Source organism: Saimiri boliviensis, chromosome X, assembly GCF_048565385.1.
Source record: "Saimiri boliviensis isolate mSaiBol1 chromosome X, mSaiBol1.pri, whole genome shotgun sequence".
NCBI classification, from domain to species: Eukaryota; Metazoa; Chordata; class Mammalia; order Primates; family Cebidae; genus Saimiri; species Saimiri boliviensis.
In genome coordinates, this window is record NC_133470.1 from 82,580,930 (window position 1) to 82,593,234 (window position 12,305).

Here is a 12,305-nt window from a genome sequence, read left to right on the forward strand (position 1 = left end):
TCAGTGCTGAGTCCTGGGATGCACAGACTACTTCATCTGGTCTTTGCTCTCGTGTCCATAATCACTTTAAAAACATGACGCAGTGGAAACCCAAATTAACTTAAGAACAATGGGAAGCTTGGCGTGACTGAGTGTCAGGCACCATACGGAGCTGCAGGGTCGTGCGCAGGGACCTGCAGCACCTGGGAGGATGGGGCGGGGCTGCCCAGCAGGGAGCCTGGTGAAGTCACAGGAGCACAAGCCCCACCTCTGCACACTAATTCAACAGTTCTGCAGGAGTGGCAGGTAGAAATGACGGTAGGGCTTTCTGACAGGGCTCTCGCGGGGATCCCACTGCAGGGCCCAATTCTGGAAGCTCCCTACAAGACGTCAGGGATTTCGTGCTCTAATGATGACACTCAACGTCTGTTTTTCTTTTTTAAGGCTGCCTCGCCAAGTATTTTCCTGCTTCAATTCTCTTCTCATGAAAGACAGAGTTAAAAACATATATAATATATATAAACCATATACATATTTCTCACTAGAGACATTATAAATAATAGCAGATGCCTATGTATGCTTGAGAAACACATTCCAAAGCAGGTTATACACTGCATTTTTGCTTTGTGTTCAGACAGAGGCTCTTTCCCACCCTCCTCACCCATCGCTCTCAGTGGTGTACACCACCACCGCCTGGTTGTGGGCTCGATCCCCAGCTCCCACTGGGCAGACTCCAGGTTCTGCTCAAAGGTGTCAACACTGCCGATGTTAAACCACACGTACTTCTGCAGAGACCAAGAGCAAGTTTAGGGTATACCACTGCGTCCCACGCTGAACCCACCCTCAACACACGCACCTCCCACAGCCCCTTCTCGTAGCCTTAATCTCTATAACATGCACAAGACCTATGCCGAGGCTAGTTTCAAAGGAAACTCTACTAACAGCAGAAGACCCTCTGGTTCTGGCCCCATGAACCATAGTCTTTACATTCTAGATGAAAGTGTAAACTGTGCAACAGCTGCTGAGGTGTGCCTTTGTCTCCTTTTCTTTGATTTTGAGACAGAGTCCCACTCTATCACTCAGACTGGAGTTCAGTGGGATGATCTCAGCTCACTGTAACCTGCACCTCCTGGGTTCAAGCAGTTCTCATGCCCTATCCTTCTGAGTAGCTGAAAGTACAGGCACAGGTCACCATGCCCAGCTAACTACTATATTTTTAGTAGAGACGGGGTTTCACCATGTTGGCCAGGCTAGTCATGAACTCCTGACCTCACGTGATCCACATGCCTCAGCCTCCCAAAGTGCTGGCATTGCAGGTTTGAACCACCATGCCCGACTATCCCTTTTTTCTTTTTACCCTTTTTTCTTTGTCTCTTCTCTTCCCCTAGTCCTTGATGAGTTGTTCTTATACGTTGCAAGGCAAATCTGAATCCTAGTTATAGTCTCATGAGGGCTCCTGTCCTACTTGGAAGACTTTGTTATTGATACGTGCCAATAAGAAAAACATCACAATGACAAGTTGATAGATACTAAGAAGATATTTTACTGAAAAAATAGAAAACTACATTTTTACATTAAATAAACTTATGTCTGGAATACTCAGCCTTAAACCCACCCTCACCTCAGAAGAGGTCCCAGGGGCAGGAATAACAAGGACAAATTGTTCACGACTTCCAGCTGGTCCACCTGGGAAGAAGAGAAAAATTATCAGCACAGCTGAAGCAGTGAGTATGACACTCAACAGCAAACCACGGGCCTCATCCTGAGACCAGTCCCACAGCGCAGACCTGGCTCCAGTAGCGTCCGAGAGGCTGCATCTACTCTGCTGTACAGATTCGAGTTTTGTTTTCTTATTAATTTGGACATTTCTAGCCTGGCCTGTGCATGTAATTCAAGAAGAGGAGTTACAATTTGGTACATCTGAACACCAAAGATTCCAGAGTAACTTAAAAATCTGCAAGAAGGCCGGGTGCGGTGGCTCAAGCCTGTAATCCCAGCACTTTGGGAGGCCGAGGCGGGTGGATCACGAGGTCAAGAGATAGAGACCATCCTGGTCAACATGGTGAAACCCCGTCTCTACTAAAAATACAAAAAATTAGCTGGGCGTGGTGGCGCATGCCTGTAATCCCAGCTACTCAGGAGGCTGAGGCAGGAGAATTGCCTGAACCCAGGAGGCAGAGGTTGTGGTGAGCCGAGATTGTGCCATTGCACTCCAGCCTGGGTAACGAGAGCAAAACTCCGTCTCAAAAAAAAAAAGAAAAAAAAAAAAATCTGTAAGAAAGGCCAGGCATAGTGGCTCAGACCTGTAATCCCAGCACTTTGGGAGGCTGAGGAGGGTGGATCACTTGAGGCTAGGAGTTAAGAGATCAGCCTGGCCAACATGGTGAAACCCGATCTCTACTAAAAATACAAAAATTGGCCGGGTGCGGTGGCTCAAGCCTGTAATCCTAGCACTTTGGGAGGCAGAGGTGGGCAGATCATGAGGTCAAGAGATCGAGACCATCCTGGCCAACATGGTGAAACCCTGTCTCTACTAAAAATACAAAAATTAGCTGGGCGTGGTGGCACACGCCTGTCGTCCCAGCTACTCGGGAGGCTGAGGCAGGAGAATTGCTTGAACACGGGAGGCGGAGGTTGCAGTGAGCCGAGGTCTCACCATTGCATTCCAGCCTGGCTCCCGGTGACGGAGAGAGACTCTGTCTTAAAAAAAACAAACAAACAAACAAAAAAACAACAAAAATTAGCCAGACGTGGTCGCATGTGCCTGTAGTCCCAGCTACTCAGAAGGTGTAGGCAGGAAGAACTGCTTCAACCCATGAGGCGGAGGTAGTAGTGAGCCAAGATTATACACTGTACTCCAGCCTGGGCAACAGAGTGAGACTCCATCTCAAAAAAAAAAAAAACAAAAACAAAAAAACAAACCCTAAAAGGAGTATAAGTCTCAGACTGTCAATATAGCCAAGTCTTACAGAACTGACCCAGAAACATTGTCCATCTGCAGGTGCCACAAGAAAATGGTGCCAACAAGAACGACAATGCAGCCCCAAAGGTCTCCATGCAGCCACCCAGCAGAGAACACAGCCCCTGAGAGCTGGGTGCAGCAAACACACAACTTGAGGACGAAGCCATTTCGCGACGTATAATGACAACACTGCTGCTCCTTCTGCTCTCCACAGAATCTGAAACCACTACAACACACTTTTCTTGGAAACTAATGATTACTCAGGGTCTTATGATGAACATCAACATGCTCACAACAGGTGCCTCTTGGCTTTAACACCACGACCACGTCAAGGTCAGCATGTCAAGACACCTAGAAAGGAACTCACAGGAGCTGTGAGATCTGTTCAGAACCCATGCACCAACAAGCATCTTGGGCCAATGTATCTGCCTCAGCCCTCCTGCTCACGACAGCAGCTGTGGGTGGCACAGCAACAGCAGAGAGGGGCTGCAGAAGCCCTCCCTTCCTCCTGTGAGGAGTCGTCAGGGACATCTCTGAAGACAGGCACGTGCCCTGAGGCCAGACAAAAAGGCCTTGCGTGGTGGTTCATAACTATAACTATAATCACAGCACTTCAGGAGGCCAAAGTAGGAGCATTATCTGAGCCCAGGAGTTTGAGACCAGCCTGGGGAACATAAGGAGATCCTGTCTCCAAAAACGAAACTACGTTCTTTACAGTCCCAGCTACTCAGAAGGCTGAGGCGGGAGGCTGGCTTCAGGCTGGAAGGTCAAAGGTGCAGTGACGTGACTTCACGCCACTGCACTCCAGCCTGGGCAACAGAGCAAGACCCTATCTCAAAAAAAAAAAAAAAAAAAAAAAGGCCTTGGCTACAAACCTTGGTGGAAAAACAAGACTTTCCTACAGAAAGAAGTTCAGATCTTAACAGCGCATCACTTAGCAAACATCTTTCTGAGGACGACTGGGAAACACAGCACCTGCCCCTGTGTAACTTTATGCTAAAGCCTGAGCAACATTTCACCAGACTTCAGCACCCTGACAGACCCATGCCCAGTGACGGACAAGTGGAGGCTTGCTGGTGCCACATGCCCCTGTGCAAAGACACAAAGCCCCAGCTGCTGTCCAGAGCCAGCCTGCAGGGGACAGGGGTGCACTGGGCAGAGAAAAGATCTCAATTAGACACTGACGATAAATGGACCATCAGAACTTACTCAGAGAAGCCAAAGACAAAATAAATAAATAAATAAAAGGTCAAGATGTTAAGGAAGCTTCCGCCTTGCAAGAAAATGAGCTTCATAACCTCTGGGAAGAGTAACACTATGTCTCATCTCTGACCTGAGGGTGGGACTGTCCAGGACATCCATCACACAATGCATTTTCACCGCAGGCCTCAGAGCTCACAGCTTCCTTAGGGCATTGCAGACTACACACACGGGGCGTACCACTACAGCAGCCCCCTTCCTGGTAGACAAATTATAAATTCCTCTCACCAGACCTCTGGCCAGGTAATACTGTACAAAATGCTTCCAAGTGATTTCTCTTCCAGGATCTCGAAAATAGAGGTAGAAAAATCCCATGGCAAAACCTGCCCCTAAAAAGGCCAGACCGCAGAAATCCTTGTCATCCCAGGGGAAGTCCCCCTGTAGAAAAAACAAAACACATTTTCCAGTCAAATGAAGGGAGTTTCTTCATGAAAATAGCTATTTTCTTTTTCAGATGTTATTAGAAAAGACCCTCCCCTCCTCACCCTACACAACACAGCCTCAGTTCCTCTCAAGAGGAAAGATGTTTTTCCGTGGTGTATAAAACACACCGAAAGCTGCAGCTCACCAGATGCCCCGGGAGAAGCAGAAAGTCCACAGCGGGTGCTGTGTTTGAGCCACTGCTGCTAGGGTTATCTCTTATCTGAGTCTTTTAAAATCTAGATAGAGGACAGACATGGTGGCTCACGTCTGTAGTGCCAGCACTTAAGGAGGCCAAGGTGAGAGGACTGCTTGAGCCCAAGAGTTCAAGACCAGCCTGGGCAACATAGGGAGACCCTGTCTCTACAAAAAAAAAAAAAAAAAAAAAATTAGCCAGGAGTGGTGGTGCAAGCCTGTGGTCTCAGCTGCTCCAGAGGTAGAGGTGAGAGAATCATCTGAACCTGGGAGGTCAAGGCTATAGTGAACAGTGATCATATCAATGCACTCCAGCCTGGATGACAGAATGAGACCCTATCTCAAAATCATAATAATAAAATCCAGATAGAAATCTCAGCACATTCTTAAAAATTCATTTTATTTATTTTTTTGAGACAGGGTCTTGCTTGGTTACCAGGCTGGAGTGCAGTGGCATGATCATGGTTGACTGCAACCTCAATCTCCCAGGCTCAAGCAATCCTGCCTCAGCCTCCTGAGTAGATGGGACCAGAGGTACACACCACCATGCCTAGCTAATTTCTTTTGTTTGTTTTTTTTTGGAGAGACGAGGTCTCAGTATGTTGCCCAGGATAGTCTCAAACTCCTAAGCTCAAGCAATCCTCCTACTTCGGCCTCCCAAAGTGCTGGGATTACTGGCATGAGCCACTGCACCTGGCCTCAGTATACTTTTAGAAGTTAATTTCTTCGAAACTTATGAACTAATTCAACAGCTCACCTTTAAACATGCAGAAAGATAGATAATGGGTTTGAATTTATGTGTTCTCCCAAAATTTCAATGTTGGAACTCAACCCCTAAGGTGAAGATATTAGGAGGTGGGCCCCCCCGGGGGGGGGTCAGGTCCCAAGGGCTCTGCATCACAAGTGGGATTAGTGCCCTCACAATCCATCACCCAGGCTGTAGTGCAGTGGTATGATTGTGGCTCACTGCAGCCTCAACTCCCAGGTTCATGCAATCCTCCTGCCTGAGCCTCCTGAATAGCTGGGACTACAGGCATGCACCACCACTGCCAGCTAATTTTTCTTTTTTTAGACAGAGTCTTGCTCTGTTGCCAGGCTGGAGTGCAGTGGTACAACCTCAGCTCACTGCAACCTCCACCTCCCAGGTTCAAGCAATTCCCCTGCCTCAGTCTCCCAAGTAGCTGGGACTACAGGTGTGCGCCACCACGCCTGACTAATTTTATATTTTTAGTAGAGATGGAGTTTCACCATATTGGCCAGGATGGTCTCAATCTCTTTACCTCACGATCGGCCCGCCTCAGCCTCCCAAAGTGCTGGGATTACAGGTGTGAGCCACCGCGCGTGGTCTGACTTTTATATTTTTTGTAGAGATGGGGTTTCACCATGTTGTACAGGCTATGATCTTGGAACCCGGCTTCCACAATTGTGAGTAGTAAATTTACCCTGTTTATAAATTACCCAGTCTGATGTATTCCATTACAGCAGCAGGAACAGACAAAGGTGCACACAAACCTTCTGCGTCCGCCTCCACCAGGCAAAGCCACCGTGCGCACCTCCTCTCCTGCCTCCATCTCCTCCAGGCCCAGCATTCTTTAGCTCACCAGTTTCTGAGAGAGAACAGAGTCTGACTTCAAAATGCAATTACGTGTAATTTTCCGGAGAAAGAGGATTCAGAAAACAGAAAAACACTTTCCATCACACAATTGTAATAACACCAGTGCCTTCTGGAAATAAACAGAGAACAGAAAAAGGATGAGGCTAGTGACATTCTGCTAAGTAGCTTCAGATACATCTAAAATCTCTAAAATTTCACCTTGCTGGCTTCATATTGAGCTTTAATAGCAAACTTTTTTGAGGTAACAGTCCCAAAATTGCCTGTAACTAGGGTAAAGAAAGAAATGAAGAAAATGATAAGGCAGACTGGTATGGGTGGTCCCCCTTCTCTAGAGAACCAGGGAACACATGCCACCTGTTCTAAGCAGAGTCTGCCTCTCCTTTGAAAAATCTGGCCTCCTACATACACGTGTAACCCACAGACCTACTGGCTTCTTCCTGTAACATTCACACAAGTTTCAGGACAAATAAGCCATGACACTGTCCCCTTCAAATACAGTGCCACTCCAATGACCCCAAAATAACACTATGAAAGGCCAGAGAAGCCAAGGTGACCCCAGGAACAGCAAATATATTGCAAGATGTAGTAAAACTTTGCATAAATTTAAGGACAAACAGGAGTCTTCAAAGAAACATTCCTTTCATAGCAAGGCAAGTCACCACACCTCCCAATATGCTTTTACCTGTTTGCCCTCCCTATGCTCATAGGTACCCAAGCAGGAAACATTTCACATGGGAAACACAAAATACCAAGTTTGCCAATCCCAAAACCCACATGGTGATATAATTTTTAAATGATTTGTCAAGGCTTAGAATCTAAACCAGTTAAAAAGGTGCTAAGAGATGAAAATAAAAAACAAGGTGGCTTGAGAAGGATGGGTAACACCCAGGAGCAAGCAGAGGGAAGACAGCGCCAACATCACAAACTCACAAGCCACCGCTCACACCCAGGAGCAAGCAGAGGGAAGACAGCACCAACATCACACACTCACAGCCCCAACGCTCACACCCAGGAACAAGCAGAGAGAAGACAGCACCAACATCACACACTCACAGCCCCACCGCTCACACCCAGGAGCAAGCAGAGGGAAGACAGCGCCAACGTCACACACTCACAGCCCCACCGCTCACACCCAGGAGCAAGCAGAGGGAAGACAGCACCAACATCGCACACTCACAGCCCCACTGCTCACACCCAGGAGCAAGTAGAGGGAAGACAGCGCCAACATCGCACACTCACAGCCCCACCGCTCACACCCAGGAGCAGAGGGAAGACAGCGCGAACATCACACACTCACAGCCCCACTGCTCACACCCAGGAGCAAGCAGAAGGAAGACAGCATCAACATCACACACTCACAGCCCCACCGCTCACACTCAGGAGCAAGCAGAGGGAAGACAGCGCCAACATCACACACTCATAGCCCCACCGCTCACACCCAGGAGCAAGCAGAGGGAAGACAGCATCAACATCACACACTCACAGCCCCACCGCTCATCAGTTCCCAAGTTCAGCCCACGCAGTAAATGCTTTAAAAGTACTCCAATGTAAAACTTCACAGTCTGATTTTTCAAACTGGCCCTTTTAACGTTTTTTGGAGCTGTTGATTTTTCTGAGTTTGTGTTTCTTCCAGTCATCTTAAAGTATTTCTCAAACCCTTAGGGACAAAAGGATGAGGTTCTAGTATTTTAATTCTTTTTTGAGATGGAGTCTCATTTTGTCGCCCAGGCTGGAGCACAGTGGCACGATCTCAGCTCACTGCAACCTCCGCCTTCTGGGTTCAAGGAACTCTCCTGCCTCGGCCTCCCGAGTAGCTGGGATTACAGGCAACTGCCACTATGCCCAGCTAATTTTTGTATTTTTAGTAGAGACAGAGTTTTACCATGTTGCCCAGGCTGGTCTCGAACTCCTGACCTCAGGTGATCTGCCCTTCTTGGCCTCCCAAAGCGCTAGGATTACAGGTGTGAACCACTGTGCCTGGCCCAGTTCTAATATTTTAGAAGAAAGAATCACACTAAGAAAAGCAACCATACTGTCAAGTTGATATAGAGAAAGTGAGAGAGGCCAGTTCTCCCTGGTCTAGTCTCTCTTCTTGCTTCATACAATCAGCATGTGCCCCCAGGTCCTCACATTGATGCAAGTATGGGGAACGCCTTCTACTCTGCAGGGACATAGGGTCTCCAGGGACTTCGGTGGACACTGTCCCTGGACATAAAGCACAGGCCCATGGCCTACAGAAGGACTGCAAGTAGGCAAGTGTGCTCTAAGGTAATGACAGTCTGCTCATCATTTCTCTTCTGCTTTCCAAACACGAGGCTTAGCTGGTCCTCAATCAGATACACAGACACCAAGGTTGGCTCCCATGCCTTCCAAAACACTCATCTAGCACCTTCCTTTGGAAAGTTTTTCTCTCACCAGCTTTATTGAGATATCACCAACATAAAGACACGGAGAAGGTGTTGGATGTTGTATTGCTCAATATGGAAGCGAGAAAGGGGTAGAAGGGGCAGGGTGGAGTGGAGGGTACCCTGAGTTGTCTTGCTTCTTGCTCCCTGGTCACTCGCTGTGGAAGTTCCTGTAAACCTCATGTTGCTAATGATGGTGATGAAAAAAAGTTACCTTTGGGTGGTTTCGAACAGAGCCACCAGGAAAATAATGTCAGTCTGGCCTGCAGTCAGTTTCTGAAAGTGGACCTTCTGGAGGCACTGAAACGAGAGACCAGAGTAGCTTATTAGCTTCTCCTGCAATACAAAGCTGCACATTCTCACTGACCACACCGCTGGAAGGAGCAGGATGCAGGTTGAGGTGTGAGATTATTGCCTTAAATATCGCATTAGAAATATGGTTCCACAGCCAGGCGCGGTGGCTCAAGCCTGTAATCCCAGCACTTTGGGAGGCTAAGGCGGGTGGATCATGAGGTCAAGAGATCGAGACCACCCTGGTCAAGATGGTGAAACCCCGTCTCTACTAAAAAAAATACAAAAAAATTAGCTGGGCATGGTGGCGTGTGCCTGTAATCCCAGCTACTCAGAAGGCTGAGGCAGGAGAATTGCCTGAACCCAAGAGGTGGAGGCTGCGGTGAGCCGAGATTGCGCCATTGCACTCCAGCCTGGGTAACAAGAGCGAAACTCCGTCTCAAAAAAAAAAAAAAAAAAGAAAAGAAATATGGTTCCACAGACTAAAAGGAACAATTCACTGCAGAAATGCACTGCAAATTTTTATAGCTATTGCCTCCAACAGCAAGCAAAAAGTGCCCCAAAAAACAAAACAAAACAAAAAATGTCTTAGAAACTGAGGCAATTTTAGTAACTTAAAATAGTGCAGCTTCAAAAACATGACTATGAAACTAAAATATAAAGTTGTGTAAAATTTAAATACAGAAATATACTATGACTCATCTCTGGTCAACCAAGAAGTTAATTTCTTTTTTGTTTTTGAGATGGAGTTTTGCTCTGTCACCCAGGCTGGAGCGCAGTGGTGCGATCTTGGCTCACTGCAACCTCTGCCTCCCAGGTTCAGATGATTCTCCTGCCTCAGACTCCCAAGCAGCTGGGACTACAAGGCAACCACCACGATGCCCAGCTAATTTTTACATTTTAGTATAGACGGAGTTTCACCATGTTGCCCAGGCTGATCTCAAACTCCTGACCTCAGGTAATCTACCTGCCTCAGCCTCCCAAAGTGCTGGGATGGCAGGTGTGAGTCACCGTGATTGGCCTCTTCTTTTGTTCTTTAAATGGGGTCTCACTGGAGTGCAGTGGCTATTCACAGCACAGACTATAGGCAGGTAATACAGCATCCAGGGAAAGGTAAATATTTTTGTCAAGCCAAGAAAACAATTTTTCCAGACATCCGTATTTTCTTCAGTCTTCAAGAAGGAAAACGTTGGCCAGGCGCTGTAATCCCAGGACTTTGGGAGGCCGAGGCAGGCAGATCACCTGAGGTTAGGAGTTCAAGACCAGCCTGGCCAACATGGTGAAAGCCCTGCCTCTAGCAAAAATACAAAAATTAGGCGGAGGTGGTGGCAGGCACCTGCAATCCCAGTTACTCAGGAGGCTGAGGCAGGAGAATCGCTTGAAACCAGGAGGTGGAGGTTGCAGTGAGCTGAGATTGCACCACTGCACCCCGGAATGGGCGTCAGAATGAAATTCCCTCTCAAAAAGAAAAAAAAAAAAAACCCATTACAACAAAAACACTGCAATAAAAGTAAACATATTAAAAAACAAAATCTAAGCACTCAACAACCCAATACCAACTGTACCCAACAAAATCCCAACACAACCAAAGAATTTATGTGTCCCCAATATTTTATTTTATTTTATTTATTTATTTTTGAGACAGAGTCTGTCTCAAAAGTCTGTCACTGAGGCTGGAGTACAGTGGTGCAATCTTGGCTCACTACAACCTCCGCCTCCTGGGTTCAAGTGATTCTCCCTGACCCAGCCTCCCAAGTAGCTAGGATTACAGGTGTGTACCACCACACCAGCTAATTTTTGTATTTTTAGTAGAGATGGGGTTTCACCACATTGGTCAGGCTGGTCTCGAACTCCTGACCTCAGATGATCCACCCACCTCAGCCTCCCAAAGTGCTGGGATTACAGGCGTTAGCCCCCAATATTTTATCATAAAGAAACAAGACCTGTAGCTGACAATACCTATGTTCTTCCAGCTGCGTCAACATTCAGGGTGAGGCAGACTCTGTAGGATATTACCCCAAAGTAAACTCATTCCCCAACTAGTAACTTTCTAACTAACTACATTATTCAAATATCCCTATAAAGACCACAATAGACTGAAAAGATGTGCTATGAAAAAGATGTTAAAATCAGGAAAAAAGAAAGCAGCTCAGAAGAATGCTAAGCAGTAAAGGCTGCGAGCTAACAAAGGCTTCTGTGTGGTGAATGAAATCTACCCACTGCAGCAAGTCATCCCAGCACCAACGGCACACAGTACCTGCCAGAGTGAGTAAGTAAACTCGAAGGATGCCAGGAATGCATGCTGCCGGAATGGGGGTTTGGAACCCACGGTGTGGGTCCACAGGAAACCTACAGGAAGAAGAGAAGGTAGTCGCACTGCACACTGTAGGCTGCCAGGTGCTTCCTACTCACCTCACTTGATCGCCATTGCTCATCTGAGAAAGTAGAAATGGAGCGGTAATGAGTGCCTGAAGACAGCTGGCAGCTGAAGGTGTGCAGCGAGAACCCTGGTTCCCCAACCTTCCAGGGCTCTTCCAGGACCACCCCAAAGACAGTGCGGCACCGGTGCTGGTGGCTTGTACACACCAGGTAGCCTACAGCCCTGAATGTACCAAGTATGACTCTTTAGGGTTCCAAAACTTGATAAAACATCCAATTCCTTTGCTTTAGTTCACAATTTAGTCCTTTTGTGGTTCCACCTGGTTAAATCAGATGTCGTTCTCATGGCAAATGTAAACACCGAGACAGGAGTCTACCATTCCTTCTTGGAGATTTCTGCAAGTCAGTTCACAGTGCACAGTAGAGAATCTTGGCAAATTAGTTTTTGTGTATGCAAAGCCAAGATGTGAAAGTGGGCAAAACACAAACTCCCTTAAACAGGGCAAAGTGCTGTTGTCCTCTTCCCAGTCAGACCACGAATCAGTTGACCCAACTTACCTGGGTCCCATAGTCTCACACACAGCACACAGGTGCAACCTCAGCAGCCCTATGAGGCCCTGCCTTTCCTGGCCTCACTGCCTATCACTAGCCTCTTCCTGCTGCTCACAAAGAACACAAGGTTGCAGCTACCCTAGGGGAGCGCACTTTCTAGTCCACGTTCCCAGCAAGCTCATCTCAATCCCTCACTTTCTGCAGGGGTCTGACCGCCCCACCTAAAACAACAAATAACAGCGTTTTT

The 12,305-nt window shown here is 47.4% G+C and overlaps 1 protein-coding gene and 1 pseudogene across 1 annotated transcript in view; both read right to left on the minus strand.

Annotated features, from left to right (window-relative positions):
- LOC101034410 (mitochondrial inner membrane m-AAA protease component AFG3L1-like) overlaps window positions 1-12,305 on the minus strand; it is a 30,328-nt gene that overhangs the window by 16,846 nt on the left and 1,177 nt on the right. Inside the window, 9 exon segments of the mRNA XM_074391568.1 lie at window positions 641-680; window positions 683-764; window positions 1,601-1,641; window positions 1,644-1,665; window positions 4,430-4,579; window positions 6,329-6,452; window positions 9,051-9,136; window positions 11,385-11,476; window positions 11,545-11,729. Of these exon segments, the coding sequence (XP_074247669.1) occupies window positions 641-680; window positions 683-764; window positions 1,601-1,641; window positions 1,644-1,665; window positions 4,430-4,579; window positions 6,329-6,452; window positions 9,051-9,136; window positions 11,385-11,476; window positions 11,545-11,729 (822 nt within the window).
- The window catches only part of LOC101027495 (differentially expressed in FDCP 8 homolog), a 30,574-nt pseudogene continuing 24,678 nt past the window's right edge, over window positions 6,410-12,305 (minus strand).